The sequence below is a fragment of the Rhinopithecus bieti genome, unplaced genomic scaffold (assembly GCF_001698545.2).
Source record: "Rhinopithecus bieti isolate Rb0 unplaced genomic scaffold, ASM169854v2 scaffold_13710, whole genome shotgun sequence".
Classification (NCBI taxonomy): Eukaryota; Metazoa; Chordata; class Mammalia; order Primates; family Cercopithecidae; genus Rhinopithecus; species Rhinopithecus bieti.
In genome coordinates this window covers 1258100-1283197 of record NW_016807962.1, presented here as the reverse complement: position 1 = coordinate 1283197, position 25098 = coordinate 1258100, and the positions used below count along the sequence as shown (strand labels likewise).

Sequence of the window (25098 nt, the reverse complement as noted above, 5' to 3'; positions counted from 1 at the left end):
TCTTGAAAGGCCTTAGCTGAGACCAAGAAGGGACACCAGGGGGTCCTGCAGCCACTGGCAACCCAAAAACATCCATTACTTGAAAGAGGGCTCTGAAGAGTGGCTTGTTCCTGCATCCCATCCTGGATGACTGAGTGATCTTTGCTCTAAGAAAATCTGATATTGGCTGGCACAGTGACTCACGCCTGTAATTCCAGCACTTTGGGAGGCTGAGGCGGGAGGATCACATGAGGCCAGGAGTTCAAGACCAGCCTGGCCAACATGGTGAAACTTGGTCTCTACAAAAAATACAAGAATTAGCTGGGCATGGTGATGCACATCTGTAATCACAGCTACTCGGGAGGCTGAGGCACAAGAATCGCTGGAAGCCAGGAGGCGGAGGCTGCAGTGAATTGAGATTGCACCACTGCACTCCAGCCTGGGTGACAGAGCGAGACTCTGTCTCAAAAGAAAATAAAAAGAAAACTTGATATTGAGAGAAGAATGTGAATCTTACAGATTCAGACACGCCTGGGTTTGAATTCTAGCTCCACCACCTACCATCTGTATAATCTTGGGCAAGTCCCATCACCTGTGGGCCCCATTGTGCTCATCTGCGCAATGGAGCAATGATGCCTCCCTTGCAGGCGATGCGTGAAGAATGCCTGGCACAGTGGGCATCATCATTTCACAAACACATATATTGCTGACTACGGGAAGACACAGCAGGAGCCCAATATACATGGACTCCCTTTGTCCCTTGCCCTCCTCGAGTCTGTGTGGCTAGAATTAGACTTAGCATAGTGGACTGAGGGGCCCTGGATGGGGTGGCTGCATTGCTGGCCTGAGTGGAAGCCCTCTGCTTCTACCCCCATGTGTGGAGCAGGGAGACGAGCACCCGATTGGGAGGAGGAAACTAGGTTTCCAGCCTTGGCTTGGCCACACACTTGCTGAGCGCCCTTGAGTAAGTCACTTCACTTCTCTGGACGTCAGTTTACCGTGGGTAAAGTGGGGTGCTGTAGAAGGACCTTTACAACTCTGATTTGACAACCCTGGGGCACGGAGCTGGGGACTGCTCACAGGAAAGCCCAGCTGACTTTCCTTGGCTTGCTCCTGAGTGAAGGCAGCTGTGACTGCAGCAGGGACGCTCTCCTGAATGTCCCGCTCTGGGATGCAGTAATGATTACAGAGGGTCAGGGAGCAGGAGCTTGTGTCTCCCCTTCAGAAAGGAGAGGCCTGGGGCTCGGAAAGGGCAGGTGACTTACCAAAAGCCATCCAGCATTGCTGTGGCGGGGCACCTGTCTCTTACCCTCAGCTGCTCTGAAGGCACCGTTGGGTGGGAGTTGCTGCGGTACCGTAGGGGAAAGCAGAAGGGTGGCGTGGGCTGTAACAATCCAGGAAGACTTCCCAGAAGAGCCTTGAAGGATGAGAAAGGTTTGGATTAGTACCTCTCAAAGTGGCTTTTGCAGAATACTCAAGCTGGAGGCAGGATATGGTGAAGAAAAGTGGTTCTTGGGCTGGGTTCAGTGACTCACTCCTGTAATCCCAGCACCCAAAGATCGCTTGAGGCCAGGAGTTCAAGACCAGCTTAAGCAGCATAGTGAGACCCCATGTCTACAATAGAAATAAAATAAAATAAATAAGCTGGGTGCAGTGGCTCATGCCTGTAGTCTTAACCACTGGAGAGGCTGAGATGGGAGGATCATTCAAGTCCTGGAGTTTGAGGTTACAGTGAGCTGTGATCACACCAGTGTACTCCAGCCTGGACAGAGTGAGACCCTGTTGAAAGGAAGGAAGAGAGAGAGAGAGGAAGAAAGGAGAGAAAGAGAGAAAGGAAGGAAGGAAAGGAAAGAAAGAGGGAAAGAAGGAAAGAAAGAAAAAAGGAAAGAAAGAAAAAAGAAAGTGGGTAAGAAAGAAAAGCAGTTCTTGATTCAGTAAGATAGGGAAATGCTGTATAAAACAAAAGGCAAGCAGGTGTATCCACCATAGGATTTGACAGAGCCTTTATTATGCACATGTGCATTGTATAACAGTCAGAGAGGGTGAGTGAGAAGCATTTCCTATGCTTATTTGACTGTGGAACTCTGCTTGCAGAATGTCTTAAGGGACTAGTGTGCCTTTGGGAAATGCTGGTTTTGAGGAAGGAATTGTTGCAGTTTTTTGATTTAGAAAGTGACTACAGGGGTCCTTGTTAGTGGAGTATGGGTTTCAAAGGGGTGGCAGAAAGATGCAGTGGGCAGGGAATCTCTCACCTCTTAGCTGTGTGGCCTTGGGCAAATTTTATTCCTTTCCTAAACCTCAGTTTCCTACTCTGAAATGGGCATCAGAATGTTCCAGTCTTAAACAAGATAATGGGTATGAAAGTCCTGAGTTAACTGAGAATTGCTGTGTTGCTGGAAAGCCACTGGTCCACAAGCCAGAATTTCCTTCACCTCATTTCTATCCCCTTCTTCCATATCAGCTTCCCTGGGCCTTCTGCCCTGGGCTAACGCTGTCTCTTTGGCCCCACAGAAAGGAGGTGTGGCATCGGGATTCAAGCACGTGGTACCCAACGAGGTGGTGGTGCAGAGACTCTTCCAGGTCAGAGGTAGGCGTGTGGTCCGTGCCACTGAGGTGCCTGTGTCCTGGGAGAGCTTCAACGATGGTGACTGCTTCATCCTGGACCTGGGCAACGTGAGTCCTGCTTTCCCCTTTCCCAGGAGCCACTGAGGTACTCCTGACCTGACCATGGACTTGGGAACATCCACATGAACAAATGCATAGACACAGATGGGCAAATCACAGGGACCAGCATTGTTCATGAGTCGGAGAGACCCATGTACAGATATGTCTGTATGCAAAGACTCCCACAAATGTAGACTCAAGTGCACACCGTGGATATAGTGCGTACTTGGACTTTGATTGACATATAGACTTCCTGGCACCTTGTGTTCATACGTACATCTTGTGTCCTTTTTCACATGCTTATAAATACATAACAGTCATGGGCAAACACTCTAGACTTTTGCCACCAGTGTGCCCACATGTGCACCATCATGAATGCCCACACATGTATACTCGGTATTGTTGCTTAAGTCCCTCATGTGTATGTCATACATGTAGTTGCACATGCATGTCATCTATGACAATGTGTGTGGGATGCCCTTACCCAGGCCTACCTTATAGAATTGTGATGCTTTGTACACACTCGTCTCACAAGTCCCTGTGAGCGCAGACCTGCAAATGGACACGGCCGTTCTACTCCAAAGCTCATATGCATATATACCTGTGATATAATGTCCGTGCAAACATGAGCACACACTGATTTAGTGTAAGCTTTTTATTAAAGGCATCATAGGCACACAGAAGAGTGTGTGAATCCTGAGTGTACAGCTTGATGGATTACACAAAGCAAACACACCCACATAACACTGGATCATGAAGTAGAACCTCACCAGCCCCTAGAAGGCCGCTGTTACCCCCTTTTGGTGCCTTCACCCCAAGGGCAACCATCATCCTGAACTTTCTCAACAGCATAGATGAACTTTGCCTGTTTCTGAACTTTATAGACACGGAACCTTGCTCTTTTATGTCTTACCTTTTGCTCAACATTACATTTCTGAGATACATCCCTATTGTTGCATTTAGTTATAGATTGTTCATTTTCCTTGCTGTGGAAGATTCAGTTGTGTGGGTATACCACGATTTATGTATCCTTTATATTGTTGATGGGCACTTAACGGTGGCTTCTGGTTTGGGGCTATTACAGGCAGTGCTACTCTGAACATTCTTGCACAAGTCTTTTGGTGGACATACGAACGCACTTCTGTCAGGTATATTCATAGAAGGAGGTTTCTGGGTCCTAAGGAGATAGGTGTATTCGGCTTTAGTGGCTATGGCCAAGTGGTTTTCCAAAATGATTGTACCAATTTATATTCCCTTCAGCAGGCAAATATTTTTGCACACATTCTAGATGTAGTTGTACCTGTGAAAAAATTCATGCACTCCCATCCCCTGGTGTATGCAGATCACACTTAATTGTATGTGAATAATGCACGTGGGCAAGCTTAGAACAGGGTGAGCCTGCACACCACACGCCACACTCCCCATTACCCAAGCCTTGTCACTGGGCGGGGCTTATAGCAAGGCGGGGCACTGACTTCCTGGGTCTCTGTCTTCCAGGACATCCACCAGTGGTGCGGTTCCAACAGCAACCGGTTTGAAAGACTGAAGGCCACGCAGGTGTCCAAGGGCATCCGGGACAATGAGCGGAGTGGCCGGGCCCGAGTGCACGTGTCTGAGGAGGGCGCTGAGCCTGAGGCGATGCTTCAGGTGCCTGTGGGGTGCGGATTGGGGTGGGTATGGGGACACGCTACTCACAACTTTCTTCTGTTCAGTAGGCAATTTGAGGTGAATTTGAGGAAAAAAAAATTCTGCTATAAACCGCCTTTTTATTTTTAAAATGCTTTTTTATTTTAATTTTTTTTTTTTTAATTTTTGAGACAGGGTCTTACTCTTTGTTGCCTGGGCTGGAGTGCAGGGGTACTATCACAGCTCACTGCAGCCTTGACCTCCTGGGCTCAAGTGATCCTCCTGCCTCAGCCTCCCGAGTAGCTGAGACCACAGGCGAGTGCTACCAAGCCAGGCTAATTTTTGAATTTTTTGTGGGGATGAGGTCTTGCCATGTTGCCCAGGCTGGTCTCCAACTTCTGGGTTCATACCATCCACCTGCCTCAGCCTCCCAAAATGCTGGGATTACAAGCATGAGTCAGCATGCTGCCCCTGCCTCACTTTTGAGGCTGTTTTTCCATCAAACCTGATCACTTTAGGGAGTGAGGGAGATCAGTTTCCTGTACAACTCCCAGACTCCCCGAGGGGTGAGGCTGGAACCCAAGGCTGTGCTGGGAGCGTGAACCGCATTCTCCAGCGGGGAGGGCCAGGTCCTTTGCAGAGCTAAGGAGGACAGTCTTTCAGCATCCCCAGAGGGCCAACTTGGTGCTAGAACAAGGTCAGAAAGAGACCGCTGAGCCCCAATCCCCTCTTTCCTCTTCTGACTATTCCTGGTAGTTTTTGGCCCATTTAGTCACATGATGGGATTGCCAGCCATTGTGCTTTGAGGACATATCAATAGAGGCAGGATTCACCAGGAAAAGGAGGAGACCATGAGCTCTGCTCCATGCCACTTGGTTCCTGCTTCTCTGGGGGCATCCAATTCCAGCTTTTGGAGAGAGCAGAAGGGTGATTATTATTATGGGAAGGGACCTGGACACGAACCATGGCTTGGGAGGGACAGTGGGAGTGAAAATAGGCCCTGAAACCACAAGGATGGCGGTTCAGATTCTGGCTTAGCCACCTAATAGCTGTGTGAGTAGGTGATTTCGTCTCTCTAGACCTCAGATTCCTCTTCTGTAAAATGAGAGTGATAATCTGTGCCTCCTGGCCTGGGTGCGAGGATGAAGTGAGATCTTTTAAAGGCAGGCAGTAGAAGGTGTTCAATTGCTGTAGTATCACAATTAGCCGGTAGACGAAACATCTGAAGAGCTGTCTGGAGGCAGAGGAGCAGGAGTGTTCTCCTGGAGTTTCTGAGTCAGGGGGACAAGGTGGAAGGGACCTCTGATGGACAGATCTGGACTTGTGAGCAGACGCAGGATGTCTCTGGAGGAGGTCAGACTCCATGGGGAGGGTCACAGTGGATGCCCTTGTGGTCCCTGCCTGCCTGGGAGCTATCCCGGGAGCCTGGCCCCTCCCTCACAGCCACCCTTCCTCTCCATCTCTCTATCTCCTACAGGTGCTGGGCCCCAAGCCGGCTCTGCCTGCAGGTACCGAGGACACCGCCAAGGAGGATGCGGCCAACCGCAAGCTGGCCAAGCTCTACAAGGTGAGCACCAGATGCACTGTCCGCCTGGGCATGGGGTCAGGACAGGGAGGTAGAAGACTCGGTCTTCCCCACTCCACTGCTGTGGGACCTTGAGCAAAGCACCCCTTTGGCGGGGGGCCTCGACTTTCTCACATCTCCAGTGGACGCACGTGTACTTCCTTTGCTTTCCTGCGCTAAGAGCATGCGATCAACTCCGGACACATCTGTGTCACGCTCACACGTGAGGTCTGTCTTTCTGAGTCGCAGTTTCCTAGTCTGTAAAGTGGGAAGAAGAGCAGAATGGTTGACTTTGCGGGATTTCTGGGAGTCCACAGAGAACATGGATAGGAAAACAGCTTAGAAAATACTTGGGGAGATACTACAGAAATGGTGTATATGTGAGGAGGCTGTGGGTGTGGGTTACAGATAATGACTTTATTTATGATTTCTTTCTTGTGATTTTCACAACTGAATTGAGGCTCAGCTCCAGCGAAGGAACTCTCTTGGCTGAGCTCTGGGAGAAGGCTCAATCATATTTATGTTGTGCCCCAAGTATTTTCAGTAAAACAACAAAATAGGGATGTGGATTCCCCACTGCCAAAGAAAACTACTTACTACATTATTTATTTTTTGCTGATTATGAAGTAATACATGTTTACTGTAAAAAAAAAAAAAAATGAGCAGTATTCGAATTATAAAACAAAAGTCCATGCAATTTCACTAGTTTAAAAAAAAGTATTATTTTTAAAATGTGTTTTAATTACAAAAATGACAATACCCAGCTAAAAAATCAGCCTCTCCTCCTCACCAGAGAACACATCTTTGTCCAGCCACAGCTTTCTGTGCCTAATTACTTTTCCATTTCCATCTTATTTTTTTATTTTGAGACAGGGTCTCGCTCTGTCACCCAGGCTGCAGCGCAATGGCATCTCACAGCTCACTGCAACCTCTGCCTACCAGGCTCAAGCCATCTCTTGCCTCAGCCTCCTCAGTAGCTGGGACTACAGATAGGTCCCACCATGCCCAACTGACTTTCATATTTTTTGTAGAGACAAGTTTTCGCCACGTTGCCCAGGCTGGTCTCGAACTCCTGGGCTCATGTGATACCCTTACCTCAGCCTCCCAAAGTGCTGGGATTACAGACCTGAGCCAACACGCCCAGCCATTTCTATTTTATGTAACTGGATCCAAACTGTTCATGCTGTTCTGTGGTCTTTTTTCCACTCAACATGGTCGAGAATATCTTTCTATAATAAATCTCAACACGACCCTTTATAACAGCTGTATAGTATTCTATTTTATGAATGTAAGAATTTAAGCAAATCCTAATATGTTCCCACCTTTTCCAATTGCAGACAGTCCCTCTTGGTGCACTTGTGCTAAGTATAGCATAGCACTAAGGCAAGTTCCTAGACCAGGAACTGCTGGTCACAGGCTGAAGAATGAGTCAGTGGTTGAAAATACTGGTTCTGGGCCAGGTGTGGTGGCTCATGCCTGTAATCCCAGCACTTTGGGAGGCCGAGGTGGGTGGATCACGTGAGGTCAGGAGTTTGAGACCAGCCTGGACAACATGGTGAAACACCATCTCTACTAAAAACACAAAATATTACCCAGGCACGGTGGCAGGTGCCCGTAATCCTAGCTCTCCTCCTAAGGGAGGAGAATCACTTGAACCTGGGAGGCAGAGGTTGCAGTGAGCCGAGATCACACCATTGCACTCCAGCGTGGGCAACAAGAGCAAGACTCCATCTCAAAATAAATAAGTAAATAAACAAATAAATAAATAAATAAAATAAAAAAAGAAAGTACTGGTTCTGGAGTTAGGAGTCAGACTGTGCCTGTTTACCCAGAGCCTTGCCAACTGGATATTGTTAAACTTTTGAATTTCGACTCTTAAGATAGACTTTTTTTTTAAACTTGAATGAACTTTTTGTTTTAGAATAATTTTAAGTTTACGGAAAATTGTAAAGATAGTACAAAAAGTTCCGATATACCATTCACTCAGCTTCTCCTTAGCATCTTAGCATAACCAGGTACATTTATCAAAACTAAGAAATTAACGTTGCTTCAATACCATTAACTAAACTATAGACTTTATCCAGATTTCCCCAGGTTTTCATTCTAGGTTCCAATCCAGGAAGGTTGCATTTAGCTCTTTTTACTTTTATTCTCTTTTATTTACTTATTTATTTTCGAGACAGAGTCTGGCTCTGTCACCCAGGCTGGAGTGTAGTGGTGCAGTCACAACTCACTGCAGCCCCGACCTCCTGGGCTCAGGTGATCCTCCCACTTCAGCCTCCCAAGTAGCTGGGGCCACAGGCAAGCGCCACCACGCCTTGCTACTTTTTGTATTTTTTGTAGAGACGGGATCTCGCCATGTTGCCCAGGCTGGTCTTGAACTCCTGGGTTCAAGCCATCCACCCACCTGGGCCTCCCAAAGTGCTGGGATTAAAGGTGTGTGTCACTGCACCCGGCCTCTTCTCTCTCTCTCTCTGTCTCTCTCTCTCTCTCTTTTTTAGTAACAAGAACCTGTTTTATTTTTTCCAAATACAGATACAGAAGTTTGTGTGTTTTGCAAATATTGCTTCACAGCAACATTTCTATATACAGCACCTTCTGTTCTAATAGCGTGTAAGCATAGATTTGTATCCACAGGGCAATGTTGGCTCATCAAGGATCCACCTTGCATACTCCTTTTTTTAAAATGGTAAAGTTGAATACATGTTCAGCAAACTATGCAATTCCCCTCTGCCACCCAGTTCCCAAATGTTCCTTCATTTTATCCCGCCCTCCCTTCCCATGTGCAGTTACACCTGAGTGTAGGTCAGCAGATGTGGTTCTGACAAAGCAGAAAAGGAAAAAGAACGTCTAAGTGTTTGCAAGAGAAAGCCCAGGTGTTACTCTGCAGTGCCATTTGGGGTGGGCGGTTGGGGCAAGATGGTGGAAGTCTCAGGGCTGGGCGGCCACAGACACTCACGTGCTGGTTCCTTCTGCTTCGTCCCCTCAGGTCTCCAATGGTGCAGGCACCATGTCCGTCTCCCTTGTGGCTGATGAGAACCCCTTCGCCCAGGGGGCCCTGAAGTCAGAGGACTGCTTCATCCTGGACCATGGCAAGGACGGGAAAATCTTTGTCTGGAAAGGTACTGGGGACAGGGGAAGGATCCCAACTGGCCTGTAGGACCTTGGGTGGGATGTCCCGCAGCTCCCAGGAACTCAGCTCCAGGGGATCGTGGAGTGTGGTAGAGGCGCCTGGTGCAATGGATATCAGAAGTCTTGGGCTGATGCCTTGGTTTTGCAATTGACGTACTGTGTAATCTTGGGTACTTTACTTACCCTCTCTGGGCCTCAGATTCCTGATCTGGGCTAAAATAGGTGTTTCCCAAGTGCATTATAACGTCAGTTCTCTGAGACGCTAATTGGCATCCTGAAGAAATTATGTAGAAAACATTTTAACTGTATGGTCAGAGAAGTTCATGGGCAACAGTGGATTTAAAAATGTTCAAGTTTGTTTACTGTAGGACTTTTAACTTGTGCATTCACGGGGGTGCTTTTCATGAAGATGATCTGGTTTCGGAAATGCTAAGCTAGAAGTTCACAAACTCTTTGGGTACTATCTTGTGGGAATTCTCTTGGAAACCTTTGGCCCAGGTGTTTCTTAGAGGCCCTGAGATCTGAGAGGACCCATTAGTGTCCTCCCCTGATTCTGTAAGGCTCATCTTGGGGAAGAGGACAGAGGAGAGGGAGGCAGCAGGAGGACAGAGAGAAAGGGAGAGAGTGGGGAGAAAGAGAGAGAGAGAAACTATTATAATTATTACTCTCTAGGCCCCCTGGGCCCTGGGCCAGCTGATCGGGACCTTGGCCTTGGCAGTGAGAAGGCTGGGACTGAGGGCCAGCATTGGCTGGCCAGGAGCTCCTTGACACAGGAATGCCCTCAGGGTGGCAGCTTCTCACTCACTGAGGAACCTAGGTCAAGTAATTTAATGTCTCTAAGACCCTGGTTTCCTTATAGATACTCAGGAACAAGATAGCAATTTTTTTATTACTTAAGACTGTTCCGTGGATTAAATAATCTATGTATAGTTCTAAGCACAAAATACATGCTCACTAAATGGACCGCAATCGTGTTGTGATTGGTGTCATTGGCCAGCCCCAGGCTGGACTCCAGGAGCTCTAGTGAGTGGTCAGCTCTGGGGGTCTCTGGCCTTGGCTATCCACTGTCTAAGAAGAGTAGGGAGGGAAGTTTGGCAGCTCCTTCTCCTGGACCGTTGGAGGTCAAGATGCGGCAGGATCCCGGGCCCCTAACCCTCCATCACTTCCTCTGGCTACTGACAGGCAAGCAGGCTAACACGGAGGAGAGGAAGGCTGCCCTCAAAACAGCCTCTGACTTCATCACCAAGATGGACTACCCCAAGCAGACCCAGGTGAGTCTTGGAGGCCAGGTAGGATGGGAAGGGGTGGGTCCTGTTTGGGGGGGATGGGCTGGAGTAGGGCGGGTGTCCCACCCTCAGTGTGGATGGGGTATCTGAGGCTCCCCTGGAGACCCTTGCTGGGCAGCCCAGCCACATTCTGCTCCTCCACCTCCCCTCCCCAGGTCTCGGTCCTTCCCGAGGGCGGTGAGACCCCACTGTTCAAGCAGTTCTTCAAGAACTGGCGGGACCCAGACCAGACAGATGGCCTGGGCTTGTCCTACCTTTCCAGCCATATCGCCAATGTGGAGCGCGTGCCCTTCGACGCCGCCACCCTGCACACCTCCACTGCCATGGCCGCCCAACACGGCATGGATGATGATGGCACAGGCCAGAAACAGGTACCTTTAGGGCCTGGGGTGTGTGTGTCCAGGCCCCTCCCTCACTTTCCCCATGCACTGCCTCTTGCTTCCCCAAGGAGGTTTCTCTCTGAGGTTTGCACAATTTTGGTAGCTGAGATTCTTTGGTGTTACTTAGTTTTTACAGCCAATGCACCCTGACCACCTACTGTGTATCAGGCCCTGGGCCAAGTGTCTTGGCCCCACCTTGTCCCAAGGAGTGCCTGGTCTGGGAGGGGAGTTGACCACAGCCACAGATCTGTGTGATCAGTGGAAGATGGGAGGGAGCACAGGGGATTGTGGGGACACAGGAAGAGCAGAGGGGGTGGTTGGTCAGGGCGTCTTGCACAGAGACGGGAACCCTTGGGTGGGGTCTCAGAGTAGGAGCAGGGCTTTGCTGCCGGAGAAGAAGAGCGGAGAGTGGTGGGCGTTCCAGGCGGGACTCGCTATGTTGGGAAAGGAGGGAGCTGTCCCAGGGGGCTAGTGCTGATGGCATCCCCAGGGAGGGGCCTTGAATGCCAGTTTCAAGGGTGTGAACTTGATCCTCTAACCAGGGGGTGCTAGTGAGGGGTTTTTCTTTTATAAAATCAGAAATGCAACAAGCTCAGATCTATGCTTTATCTTTTTTTTTTTTTAAATAGAGACAGGGTCTTGCTGTGTTGCCCGGGCTAGTTTCAAACTCCTGGGGCTCAAGCAATCCTCCTGCCTCGGCCCCCCAAAGTGTTGGAATTACAGGCATGAGCCACTGCACCTGGCGAAAATGGGTTGGAATATGACTCTAGGATATCATTAGAAGGAAAAAAAAATCAGTTAAAAAAATAAATAAAAGAAAACTAAGAAAGTGGGTTGGAGGCAGGAGAATGAAGGTAGAGAGCTTATGAGGAGCTTATTCTAATAGTTTAGGGGAGAGATGATGACCTTGAGACTAAGAAGGTCACCGTGGAGAAGGGGAAGAGGGGTGTGGGGTTCAGAGGTGTTTAGGAGGTAGAATCCGCTTCAGGCAAACTTGATTCCATTCCTAATGATAGGAATAACAAACATGTTCATTTTTATGTATTATTGTTTTTGGTTTGATGTTATTAGCATTCTTTCATTGCTTCAGTAGGTAGGGATAATGCAATGAAAACATTCCATGTGGGGCGGTGTGGTAAGAGCCCTGGCAGCCTGACTGTGAGACTTTGGGCAAGTTACATAACCTCTTTGAGCTTTACTTTCTCGCTTGTAAAGTAGGGTTTCATCCCACTCCATCACCTTCAAGAGTGTTCAAAATCAGAGTTTCTAGGATTCTGTTTCCCAGGACTTGGACAACTCCGTGTCTCCATAGCTCCACCAGGTGGCGCTGCTGGGCCTTGTGACCACTTGGAAAAAGCGGTGTCACCAGAACACTGCAGACACCTACCAGCAGGGGTCACACTGAGGTCGCCTCGTGGTGGCCCTGCCTCTGCAGGTGACCTATGAAATTCCTGGCAGGCCCAGCATGGTGGCTCACGCCTGTAATCCCAGCACTTTGGGAGGTCGAGGCGGGCGGATCACCTGAGGTCAGGAGTTCAAGACCAGCCTGGCCAACATGGTGAAACCCGGTCTCTACTAAAAATACAAAACTTAGCCAGCCGTGGTGGCAGGTGCTTGTAATCCCAGCTACTCGGGAGGCTGAGAGAGAAGACTTGCTTGAACCTGGGAGGCAGAGGTTGCAGTGAGCCGAGATTGCGCCATTGCATTCTAGCCTGGGTGACAAGAGTGAAACCTCGTCTCAAAAAAAAAAAAGAAAGAAGAATCCAGGCAGCTCAGTAACGATAGAGATAATGGTGATATTAGTAAAACAATAATACTTATGATAATAAGAGCAGCTGCTACCTACAGAGCAGTTCCCTTGTGCCAGGCCCTGTGTTACTCTTTCATGAGTAAACTCATTTGAGCCTCACAATACTTTGAGGTAGGTACTATAATTATCCCCATTTTTCAGATGGGAAAACTGAGGCTAAGAGCGATTAAACCGGTTGTCTGAGGTCTCATGGCCCGGAAGGGGATGAGGGGCCTGATTTGGGGTCTGTGTCTGGCTCCTCCTCTCACTGTACTGCGTTCCTTTGGGGCAGGGCATGGTATGAGGGTCCCAGGCGGGAACCCTGGCCGGGAGTCCCTGCCCTGCCTCCTAGTGGCTCTGTGAGTTGGGCAAACTATTTAACTCCAGTCCTAGCCCAAGTGATTAAAAGTTCATTCCATGGTCTAACCACAACCTAACATGCTGTGGTTTCCTGGCTTGCCTGAGCTGGGGGGTAGGGGTGCTGCCCGGCATCTGACCCCAGCTTTGCTCCACAGATCTGGAGAATTGAAGGCTCCAGCAAAGTACCCGTGGACCCTGCCACATATGGACAGTTCTATGGAGGAGACAGCTACATCATTCTGTACAACTACCGCCATGGAGGCCGCCAGGGGCAGATAATCTACAACTGGTGAGATTCTGGGGCCATCAGTGTGTGTCGTGGGGGCACTGGCTGGGCCCTGAGCAGGACTGAAGACAGACTGAGGGTATGAGGGCCTGAGGTGGGACTGCCACTCCCTGCTGGGAGAGACTCTTGTCCATAGGGCAACACACTTGCTTATTTCTCCAAACAACTTTTAAACTCTTCTTACCAAATGATTATACCTCTATTGTAGGAGGTATAGTGAGTGTGGAGAAACAAACAGAACATCTCCCACAAATCCATGCCAAGTACTGTGCACACTAGGGTCTATCCTCCCACACATATTTTTCAAGCCAAAATTTGTTTTATTTTATTTTTATTTATTTAGTTATTTATTTTATTTATTTTGAGACAGAGTTTTGCTCTTGTTGCCCAGGCTGGAGCACAATAGTGTGGTCTCCCTCACTACAACCTCTGCCTCCCGAGTTCAAGCGATTCTCCTGCCTCAGTCTCCCTAGTAGCTGGGATTCCAGAGGCCCACCACCATGCCTGGCTACTTTTTTGTATTTTTAGTAGAGACAGGGGTTTCACCATGTTGGCCAGGCTGGTCTCGAGCTCCTGACCTCAGGTGATCCACCTACCTCAGCCTCCCAAAGTTCTGGGGTTACAGGCGTGAGCTGCCACACCCAGCCCCCAAATTATTTTAAAACAGAGAATACATTTACATGATTCAAAAATCAAAATAGATTATAAAGGTATTTATTGAGAAATCTTATTCCCACCTCTGTCCCTCTCTACCCCATTCTCCAGACCCCACCCCTTCTTGGGTAACTGCTTTAATCTCTTGCATATCCTTCCGGTAACTCTTTGTGAAAAAAAATATATATGCAAATAATTTATAGCCTAGTCCCTCCCTTCCTTACACAAAAGGTAGCATATTTTGTGTATTGCCCTGCACCTTGCTTTTCTGACTCCATTCTTCCTAGAGATCAATAATGTCAGTACATAGAGAGCTTCCTCATTCTTTTTTACAGTTGTGTAATAGTCCTTTGGGTGGCTGTACTATAGTTTATTTAACAGATTCCTTGATGATGCATAATTGGGTTGATTCTAGTCTTTCTCTATTACAAACATTGCTGTGATTAGTAACCTTAAACAAACATCATTTTGAACATGCAGAGAAATGCCTCTAGTGTAAGTTCCCAGAAGTGAGATTGCTGGGTCAAATAGTAACTGCACTTGTCATTTTGATATACAGCCCCCAATTTCCCTCGATAGTGTTTGTAGCATTTTACATTCCCACCAAGCAACCTGTGAGAGCCCCTGGTTCCCTGTAGTCACACCTGTGGCTTGTGTGGTCAAACTTTTGGGCGTTTGTCAATCTTATGGTTTATAAAATGGTGTCTCAGTGTATTTTTAACTTGTATTTCTCTTACTATACAGTCTAAAACTTTTTGTCTGATTATTGACTGTTGGATTTTTTTCTTTTCTTTTTTTTTTTGAGACAGGGTCTCACTCTGTTGCCCAGGCTGGAGTGCAGTGGTGCGATCTCTGCTCACCACAACCTCTGCCTCTAGGGCTCAAGCGATTCTCATGCTTCAGCCTCCCGAGTAGCTGGGACTACTTGCCACTACTCACCACCACGCCTGGCTACTTTTTGTACTTTAGTATGGATGGGGTTTTGCCATGTTGCCCACGCTGGTCTCGAACTCCTCAAGCGATCTGCGTGCCTCAGCCTCCCAAAGTGTTGGGATTATAGGCATGAGCCACCACGCCCGGCTGGATTCCTTCTTTTTTAAACTTATTTTGAAATAATATTAGACTTGCTGAAAAGTTCCAAAACTAGTACAGACAGTTCTCGTATATCCATTACCCAACGGAATATTCACCTGTGTTCACATCTTACACAACCATAGCACAATTAACAAAGCCAGGAAGCGAACATTGACACAGTACTACTTACTAATCTATAGGCTTTACCCAAATTTCCCCAGTTTTCCTATTACTGTGTGGTTTTTGTTTTGCTTTGTTTTTTGTTTTTTTTTTAGACAGAGTCTTGCTCTGTCACCAAGCTGGACTACAGTGGTATGATTTTGGCTCACTGCAACCTCTGCCTCCCAGGTTCAAGCAATTCTCCTGCCTCAGCCTCCCGTGTATCTGGGACTACAGGTGTGCGCCACCACACCCAGCTAATTTTTGTATTTTTAGTAGTGATGGGGTTTCACCATGTTGGGCAGGCTGGTTTCGAACTCCTGACCTCAACTGATCTGCCTACCTTGGCCTCCCAAAGTGCTGGGATGACAGGCATGAGCCATCGCACCTGGCCCCCACTACTGTTCTTTTCCTGATCTAGGATCTAACCCAGGATCCCACATGGCATTTACTTATGTCTCTGAAGTCTCTGAATCTATGGCAGTTTCCTAGTCTTTCCTTTTTTTTTCATGACCTTGATACTTTTAAAGAGTACTGGCCAGTTATTTTGTAGAATGCCTCTCAATTTGACAACCCCAGACATTTAAAAACAGCTTAAATTTTTTTTTCACTAGATAATACACACACCTGGCACAAAATTTGTGAGAAGACTGTTTAAAAAATTAACTGCATCAGCACATTGATATGTCAGATTTTATTTGCTTATATGACGACATACGTTGGTTATGGAAAACTTAGACAATATGCAAAGAGAGGGGGTAGAAAGGCAAAATCCCCCTGAATCTTCCCTCTAAGAGCGATCACCATGGACCTTTTGGTGAACATGTGTTCAGCCCTCTCTGCACGTGTTCACGGGAGGCTTAATCACTGACATCTTTTCCCACAAATAGGCTCTCATAACACTTGCTATTCTGCGACTTGCTTTTCCACCCAGAGAAATGTCCTGGCCACTTTTCTACATCTCAGATTTGAGTCTCAGAGCATCTTCTCTGTGGCTGTTCAGCATGGGATGACCCAGCCCGTCTCCTGAGGGACACATTTAGCATAAGGAAATCTATGCATTGATCAGATCTCTGTAAGCAGGCAAGATGCCAGGCTGAGAGTGGAAGTGTTGGTGTGGTTCCTGGCTCTCGTTGTTCTGAGAGAGTGCCCTTCCCTCTCTATCTGTTTCATTACTGGTAACGGGGAGATTTGTAGGTTTCTCAGACTCAGGGTAAGGGAGAGGCTCAGGGCTCTGTGTACACCTTGAGGCTGAATCTCAATTCCCCTTCCAGGCAGGGTGCCCAGTCTACCCAGGATGAGGTCGCTGCATCTGCCATACTGACTGCTCAGCTGGATGAGGAGCTGGGAGGTACCCCTGTTCAGGTGAGCCCAGCCCACCGCCTCTCTGGGCTGCAGCCTGAGCCTTGTCCTTCTCTTCACTCATCTGTCTGACTCTCATCCATCCATTCGTTTGTCCATCTGTCCATCCATCCATCCATCCATCCGTCCATCCATCCATGGAACAGGTATTTATTTGGGGCTTCCATGTGTTCTACACAGCATCTGTAGCCATGGACAACAGGCAAACTGCCCCTGCCCTAATGGGCTTTGCTTTCTTGGGTGGTAGTAGACATTCAACACACATGCACACCAATGGCTGTGACAGATGCAGCGAATGAAATTGACAAGACCTTGGGGAGAGAGACATGGGAGAGGCGACGTGGCTGAGCACGGATGTGGAACCAGCATGCTTGGGTTTGAATCCTGTCCTTACCTCTGGGGAACTTTGGGCAAGTCACTTAGTCTCTCTGTGCCTCTGTGTCCTCAAAATAGGGGTAATAACAGTACCATCCCACAGGATTGCTGTGAGGATTAAGAGTTAACATTTGTAAGCATTTAGAGCCATGCCTGGCATGTAAGAAGTCCCTCCCTTATACACGTGTCATGTACAAGGACGTAAATCCCAGGTAGGATCCTATTGGATTAGAAAAGCCCGCCCCTGTCGCAGGAGGGGACTGTTCAACTGGGACCTAATGCACGAGTAGGAGTTGCTCAGGCAGAGTGAAGGAAAGCACATTCTGGTTAAAGGGTGGTACACATGCAAAGGCCCTGAGGTGGGAGGGGGCATTGGGTGTTAAAGCAAGGGGAAAGTGCCCTGATTTGAGGCTAGAGAGGTGCTCAGAGGGGCCAGACCACCAGAGGCCATGGTGACGATGATGACCTTGATGCTGAGAACAACAGGAAGTTGCTGAATGGTAAGTCTGAGCTGTAGTGATTTCTGGTTTAAAAAGTCGCTCTGGCCAGTAGGGGGCGCGGGAGGGCAGCAGAGCTGGTTTGTGGAGATGAGCGGGAAGCAACAATTGTGTTTCCTCCACACTGTGATAGGAGTGGGCAGGGCTCTAGATAGGAATTGGGGGTTCGTGCCCTGACGTTTGCCTATGATAGTCTGGGTGCTGGGCACTAAATGAGATGACCATCTTAGCTCAGTGCATCCTGACAACTGCCTTGGGAGTAGCATCCTTGGCTGCATTTTTCAGAAGACGAACCCAAGAGTTTCAGACACGTGCCCAAGTTCTCACCATCAGGGTGGAGTTGGAGTCTAAGCCCTAACTCAGCGGTGGTGGGTCGTGGTGGGAAGCGACTGCCATACGCCCGACACACGTGTGAGATTTTCTTCTGGACATAGTTAGCTGGGGCCACAGTAAGGTGCCACACACAGGGCAGGAGCAGATGTGAGGGTGTACATCTTCCCTGCCTCATTCCCACCACCAAGCCCCTGGCTGTTTCCTGCATCTGGGGTGCACTGGCTGTGCAGGAGGGAGTTTTCCAGATCTGGAATGCTCTGTTCTTACACTCTACTGGCAGTCATGCCCAGGCCTGACGTCAGCATTCTAGAAGAATGTCCACCAGCAATCCCTGTGCTTCTATTTAAGGGAATATTTGCAAACAGAGGCTCTCCTGGTTCTTAGACCAGGCTGAGGGTCAGGAAGGCACGTCCTCATGGAGATGGAGAGCAGCCACAGCAGCAGTGCCCTGGGGACCTCAGGCAATAGTGCTGTCTCCGCCCTTCCTGGAATTCTGCTGTCCCTGCCTGTGTGTTGTCGGGTCACATTCCATGCCACACACAGACAAAAGCATGATGGCTTCGTCTGGAGGGGTGGGCCCAGTGCGACATAGAAGGACTGAGGCCTGCCCCCAAGGTCCCTGACTCGCTCTCCTGTCTCCCTGCCAGAGCCGTGTGGTCCAAGGAAAGGAGCCTGCACACCTCATGAGCCTGTTTGGTGGGAAGCCCATGATCATTTACAAGGGCGGCACCTCCCGCGAGGGCGGGCAGACAGCCCCTGCCAGCACCCGCCTCTTCCAGGTCCGCGCCAACAGCGCTGGAGCCACCCGGGCTGTCGAGGTAATTTCCAGGTCCTGGACCACAGAAGGGGTTGGCCTCCCTGAAACCTCCCAGCTGGATGACCAGATGTCCAGGCACAGGATGGGGGTGGGGGTGGCGGGGGGCGGTGAGTGAGTGGGTAAGAAGCAGCTTTTTGTATCTTCCTGCCCTGGCCACAGGGTTGTCTGTCTTAGACTTCCCCCTGTTTCAAGGATGCCCAGTGTCCCTTGCACACTTTGCATAGTGGAGAGCTCACTACCTACCATTCTGTACAATCGGGATGCCATTCCTGATTACATTCCAGTTGGCTACTGTCCCTTTCATGGAGGAAGGCACAGATCAGGACATGATTGCCAGGATGGTTTGAGCAGCCTAGAGGGGAATGGGACTCTCACCTCCTTTGTTCTGGGCACTCCACTTCTGTTAGTCACAATGCATTAGTGACTCATGGGAGTCAACCAAGGCCATCAGGGTCCAAAGTCTGTGCCCTCAGCTCTGATGGGCTGTGTTCCTCCAAGTCCCCACCTGAGAGCTAGCCCTGCTGGGCTGTGTGGAGGGGGCTGAGGGCTTTTTGTCTGGCTCCTGATTAACCAAGCTCTACCCTCCCAGGTATTGCCTAAGGCTGGTGCACTGAACTCCAACGATGCCTTTGTCCTGAAAACCCCCTCAGCTGCCTACCTGTGGGTGGGTACAGGAGCCAGTGAGGCAGAGAAGACGGGGGCCCAGGAGCTGCTCAGGGTGCTACGGGCCCAACCTGTGCAGGTGGCAGAAGGCAGCGAGCCAGGTAGGAGCTGGGGTGGGGGGCCTGCTGCTCTCCAGGATGCAGCTGTTAGGTTTCCCTTCTTTCCTTGAGCTTGGGGGCTCTAAATCCTCCCCATGCCCCAGGGCCTGTCCCCTAATGTATGTTAAATAAAAGCAGTTGTTTTAAAATGAGGGCTATGGTCAGAGAGAAGGGGGTAGAGCCTAGCCTGGGCATGATGGCTTATGCCTGTAATCCCAGCACTTTGGGAGGCTAATAAGGCAGGTGGATCACCTGAGGTCGGGAGTTCAAGACTAACCTGACCAACATGGAGAAACCCTGTCTCTACTAAAAATACAAAATTAGCCAGGCATGTTGGTGCATGCCTGTAATCCCAGCTACTCAGGAGGCTGAGGCAGGAGAATCACTTGAACCTGGGAGGTGGAGATTGCGATGAGCTGAGATCATGCTATTGCACTCCAGCCTGGGCAACAGGAGTAAAACTCCGTCTCAAAAAAAAAAAAAAAGACAGAAAGAAAGGAGAGCCCAGTGTGGGAAGGAGCAGTTGGGCTGTGGAAGGAGGCGGTCCCTCACTACGAAACCTTGAAAGGTGGTAGGCAGGGCTGATAGCGTCAGAGGGGCAGTGGGCTCTTTGCATCTCTAGACTCCCCATGGACAGAAATGCTACCAGCCTGCTCTGTTTCCAGAATGTGGGCCAGGAAGCTCTTCCTTCTGCCAACCTGCAGTCTTTTTACTGTTACTTTGAGTTCATTCCCAGCTGCTTGATGCTTAACAGAAATGGAGAAGAGTGACTTGGTCTAAAGCAGCTCTGTGCAGCAGAACCTTCTATGCAGATGGATGTTCTGTGTCTGCCAGGTCCAATTTGGCAGCCACCAGTCACCTGTGGCTGTTGAGCATCTGAAATGCTACCAGTGGGAATTTGTGGGAATGAGGAACTGAACTTTCTATTGAATTTAATTTCAATGAATTTAAATGTAAATGGCTACACATGGACAGAACAGGTATAGTGGAAAGAATATGGGCATTCGAATCAGACGAGATTTGTATCCTGGTCTTAACACTTACCATCTGTGTGACCCTGAGTGTTGCTTAACCTCTCTGAGCCACATCGCCTCGTTAGCTGAGTGGAGCTAATGATCCTCATCCCGCAATGCTGTCGTCAGCCTCAAGCCAATAGCAGTCCTGACTGTGTCACTCCTGCCAAGTCTGCCCTCTCTGGGCCTCTATTTCGTCACCTTCCAATTCCCTCAGGCCTCTTCCCTCCGGACCTCCTGGGATTTTAGGTTGGAGGGAGAAGGGGGAGAGCAGTTGGTTGGGCTTGGGCAGGGCTGGTCCCAGGGTCTGATGAGATGGGAGAGAGGGGTGATGGCATCCCTCGGCAAACTGGCGTGGCCTCCCCTCACAGATGGCTTCTGGGAGGCCCTGGGCGGGAAGGCTGCCTACCGCACATCCCCACGGCTGAAGGACAAGAAGATGGATGCCCATCCTCCTCGCCTCTTTGCCTGCTCCAACAAGATTGGACGTTTTGTGGTGAGCCCCTGCTGAGGTCACACCTCTGCTTTCCCCTCGGGAGACAAGTTCCACGGGACTGGTCAGAAGCAGAGGCAGGAGAAACAGTTCTGATGGCATGGCACAGAGGAAGGGGCCCCCTGCCAGCTGCAACCAGCTGTGCCGCTCCCTCAGGGGGCAGAGAGAGGAAGCCCACCCAGGGGAGGGAAGACATCTCGCTGATGCTCTTTCTTTCCTTCCCAGATCGAAGAGGTTCCTGGTGAGCTCATGCAGGAAGACCTGGCTACAGATGATGTCATGCTTCTGGACACCTGGGACCAGGTGGGTGAAGGACAGGTGAAGGCTGTCTCTGCCAGAGGGAGTGGGAGAAACTAGACTTCCAATTCTATGATCAAGTTGCTAGAAGGACCTAAAAGAGGCAGTGCCAGGTGTTGCCAGAAAAGTCTCCAGGCTACTGGAAGTCACTTCCTTTTTCTGAGCTTCCATTTCCTCATCTGTAAACTGAGAGTGGCGGTACCTTCCTTGCAGATACACTCACCTTGAAAGCTGCAAAATGCCCTATAAAGCCAGATCACATGACCTTCATCATTCTCTCCCAGGCCTTGCAGGAGCATGAACTCTTCCTTTAAATCTGTTGGCGGGGGATGTTGAACTTAGCAGCATCTTGTTTGCAGGCATGAACTGTCCAGTGTCACCTAGTGACTCTAGAGGGCTCCTGCTTCTGGTCTGAGGGCTCTTGGCTCTGTCTCCACTTCATCTCCTAGAGAAGGCCATTATGTAGGACTTCTTGGCAGGGGAAGGTGCCATTCACTCACTCAACCAATATTAATTGGGCACTGCTTTGTACCAGGTGCTTTATGTTTGAGATGCTAGGGATAGAGCAATAAATAAAGTAGGCATTTTCCTGCCTTCCCAGGGCTTACGTTCTCACGGGGGTGTCAGGTCAGTCATCTTTCCTATCAAGGTGGCTTCTCCCAGCATCCTCAGAGTTATGGAGTGACTGACCACGAAGGCATAAGACTACACTACCCACAGTGCTGCTCGGAATCCCCGGTTGGAAGATCAGGACCAAAAACGGTTGCAGCTTGAGCCATTCAGCAGTTGTCATTGATTGATCCATTGGCTACTTAATCTGTTTGTTCATCTGTTAGGGATTCAGTCAGCCGACATTTATTCAGCACCACTGTCTTCCAGGCAAATGCTGAGTGCTGAGAATCTTATGATAAGCAAAATAGATAGAATGCCTGCCTTCGAGGGGCTTCCACTTTAGTTGGGAACACATTTATAAATAAGTAAGAGAGGGCCAGACACGATGGCTCGTGCTTGCAAACCCAGCACTTTGAGAGGCTGAGGTGGGCAAATCACTTGAGGTCAGAAGTTCAAGACCAGCCTGGCCAACATGGTGAAACCCTGTCTCTACTAAAAATACAAAAAAATTAGCCAGGTGTGGTGGTGGGTGCCTGTAATCCCAGCTACTCAGGAGGTTGAGGCAGAAGAATCACTTGAACCCAGGAGGCGGAGGTTGCAGTGAGCTGAGATCACGCCACTGCACTCCAGTCTAGATGACAGAGTGAGACTCTGTCTTAAAAAAAGTGAGAGAAACCAAGTCTGACATTTTACTATCTAATGCCATTTTATCAATGATAGGTGCTCTTTGAAGTAATATTTTAGATATGCATAAAAATAGATGATACATAAAAATCAGCCAAATAATGTGACATAGAACTTGTAACAAGACTCAAAATGGTGATAGCGGTGGGTGAGTTATTTTTATTCCAAGCCGTAGGCCCATTTTGACAAAGATGCACACAGACTGGGACGTGGTAGACTCTCAGTGCATATTTGTTGGATGAATAAATGAGTGAGAATATGTTTGGCCACTCATTTGTTGAACGAGTGAATGCTGTTCAGAGATAACTTACGGACCTTTAGAGAAGAATCTCAAACTCAATGCCTGATGGCACCTGGTAGGCAGTGTTAGCGAGTGAAGCAGGCTGGGATGGGGAGATGTGAAGGAGCAGTGGAGTCTGAGGCAAACTAGAACCGGAACCGCCGATCTCAAAGGGGTGGCTCCTGCACAGCTTGACTGAAGTGAGGTTTGAAGGCCCAGGCTGCTAGATCCTCCAGTTTTTTAAGAGAAGTTGGAAATCTAGATTTTTATGTCACCAGTAGTTTAAAAAGACATTGTTGGCCAACACAAGGTGGTGGGTGAGCAAACAAAACATGTTTGTGGGTTGCCGGTTTTCAACCTCTGTTCCAAATTCCTCCAGTGTTAGTTCATGGGCTCTCTTAGTAAGGGCTTAAAAAGGGCTTTGTCTTTTCTGACACCTGGCCCCTCCCCAGTCTTCCTCCAGCCATGAATTTGGTCAGCACCCCTCATGTACCTTTCATGTCTCATCTCACCTCCAGGTCTTTGTCTGGGTTGGAAAGGATTCTCAAGAAGAAGAAAAGACAGAAGCCTTGACTTCTGGTGAGGACCCAAGTCCCTGGGGGGAGGGGGTCCATTGCTTGTGGGGTGATGGGAGTGGCTTCTGTACAGGTCTGGGAATGAGCATCATTTCTAGGGGACTGATGGACAAGATAGGGTGGGGACTTCCTCCTCTGTGGCCAGCCCCTTGTAAGTCCTGCCTGGGGTAGTGAAGAACACATCAGTTCCTTCAGAAACCCTGAGGTTCCTTCAGAAGCCTCAGGGTTTCTGAAGGAACTGATCTATTTCAGAGGAAGGAAGGAACAGATGAGAAGTCTCTTCAAGTTCCCAGAATACTCAGGAGCTGAACTTGTCAAGGTTTAGATGTGGCAAAGCAGGCCAGGCATGGGACTCATGCATGTAATCCCAGCATTTCGGGAGGCTAAGTCAGGAGGATCACTTGAGCCTGGGAGTTTGAGAGTAGCCCGGGCAACATAGTGAAACCCCATTTCTAGAAAAAATACAAAAAAATTAGCCAGGTGTGTTGGTGTGTAGCCGTGGTCCCAGCTACTCAGGAGGTTGAGGTCAGAGGATTGCTTGAACCCAGGAGTTCATGGCTGCTGTGAGCCATGATTGTATCACTGTATTATAGGCTGGGTGACAGAACGAGATGGTGTCTCAAAATGAAAAAAAAGAAAAAGAAAGAGATGTTGCAAAGCAGATTCTGGGTAGCTGAATAGATCTGATTTATGAGCTGGGAACCCAAAAGTTGGTTCACATATCTTCCAGTAGGGGACTACAAGGGAAAGTAATAAGCTTTATGAAGCAGGTTAAGCCGTAACCCCGTCCCTTCCTGTGTTCCTGAGCAGGGTGGTAGAGAACCCACATGGGTATCATGCCTTTAAAGGAGGATGGTGCCCAGGGCAGGGGGTGGGCAGTAGGGACAGTAGGACCATAGACCACCTGTCTTTTGACCTTTGACCTACTGTCTTTTGACCTTTGACCTTCTTTGTCAACTCCTGTCCTGAGTCACCCTCTCCCTGGTGTGGGAGGCACTAAGAATTCCTGGGGTTTCCTTTTCTTGCACGTGTGTCTGCAGCTAAGCGGTACATCGAGACGGACCCAGCCAATCGGGATCGGCGGACGCCCATCACCGTGGTGAAGCAAGGCTTTGAGCCTCCCTCCTTCGTGGGCTGGTTCCTTGGCTGGGATGATGATTACTGGTCTGTGGACCCCTTGGACAGGGCCATGGCTGAGCTGGCTGCCTGAGGAGGGGCAGGACCCACCCATGTCACCGGTCAGTGCCTTTTGGAACTGTCCTTCCCTCAAAGAGGCCTTACAGCGAGCAGAGCAACTCTCCTATGAGTGTATGTGTATGGTTTTTTTTGTTTTTTTGTTTTTTACAGTATCCAAAAATAGCCCTGCAAAAATTCAGGGTCCTTGCAAAATTGTTTAAAACGTCTGTGTTTGGGAAATTAAATTCAATAAAAACATTTTGAAGTGTGTACTCCAGTGTGGCTCAACTGTTTCCTTGTGTCCATCTGACAGTGAGAGCGAGCGTCTGCCCTGTCTATGTCCCTGGTAATTCTGAGAATGCCCAGAGAGGTGCCTAGCATTTGCCTGTGAACTAGCAGAAAAGCTGCGTCCACCCTGTGTGTGAATCCTGGTGCCCTGAGAGGCGATGCCACAGTGAGATGAGAGGTGTGTAGATTGTCCTGGGGGATACCTATGTGAAAGGAAATAGGGAGGGCCCAGGCGCGGTGGCTCACACATGTAATCCCGGCACTTTGGGAGACTGAGGCGGGCGGATCACTGGAGGTCACGAGTTCGAGACCAGCCTGGCCAACATGGTGAAAGCCTGTCTCTACTAAAAATAAAAAATCAGCCAGGTGTGGTGGCACATGCCTGTAATCCTGGCTCCTCAGGAGGCTGAGACAGAATCCCTTGAACCCAGGAGGCAGACGTTGCAGTGAGCTGAGATCGTGCCATTGCACTCCAGCCTGGGCGACAGAGCGAGATTCTGTCTCAAAAGAAAGGAAATAGGTGGGGAACCAAGGAAGACTGGGAGAGCCATCAGACTCTAGACGCGGGTCTGACCCTAGGTG

General features: G+C 49.2%; 1 protein-coding gene across 7 annotated transcripts in view; it reads left to right on the top strand.

The window, feature by feature from the left end:
• GSN (gelsolin) overlaps positions 1–24500 on the top strand; it is a 64031-nt gene extending 39531 nt beyond the window's left edge. For all 7 annotated transcript variants that reach the window (XM_017884213.1, XM_017884211.1, XM_017884215.1 and 4 more), the window contains 14 exons: positions 2491–2652; positions 4141–4290; positions 5747–5836; positions 8823–8955; positions 10148–10236; positions 10407–10622; positions 12936–13069; positions 16228–16318; positions 18168–18338; positions 18927–19101; positions 20483–20607; positions 20830–20907; positions 22996–23056; positions 24093–24500. In XM_017884213.1, the coding sequence (XP_017739702.1) occupies positions 2491–2652; positions 4141–4290; positions 5747–5836; positions 8823–8955; positions 10148–10236; positions 10407–10622; positions 12936–13069; positions 16228–16318; positions 18168–18338; positions 18927–19101; positions 20483–20607; positions 20830–20907; positions 22996–23056; positions 24093–24262 (1845 nt within the window). In that variant the 3' untranslated portion in view covers positions 24263–24500. The remainder of the gene's footprint in view (positions 1–2490; positions 2653–4140; positions 4291–5746; positions 5837–8822; positions 8956–10147; positions 10237–10406; positions 10623–12935; positions 13070–16227; positions 16319–18167; positions 18339–18926; positions 19102–20482; positions 20608–20829; positions 20908–22995; positions 23057–24092) is intronic.
• Positions 24501–25098: the final 598 nt, after the last annotated feature.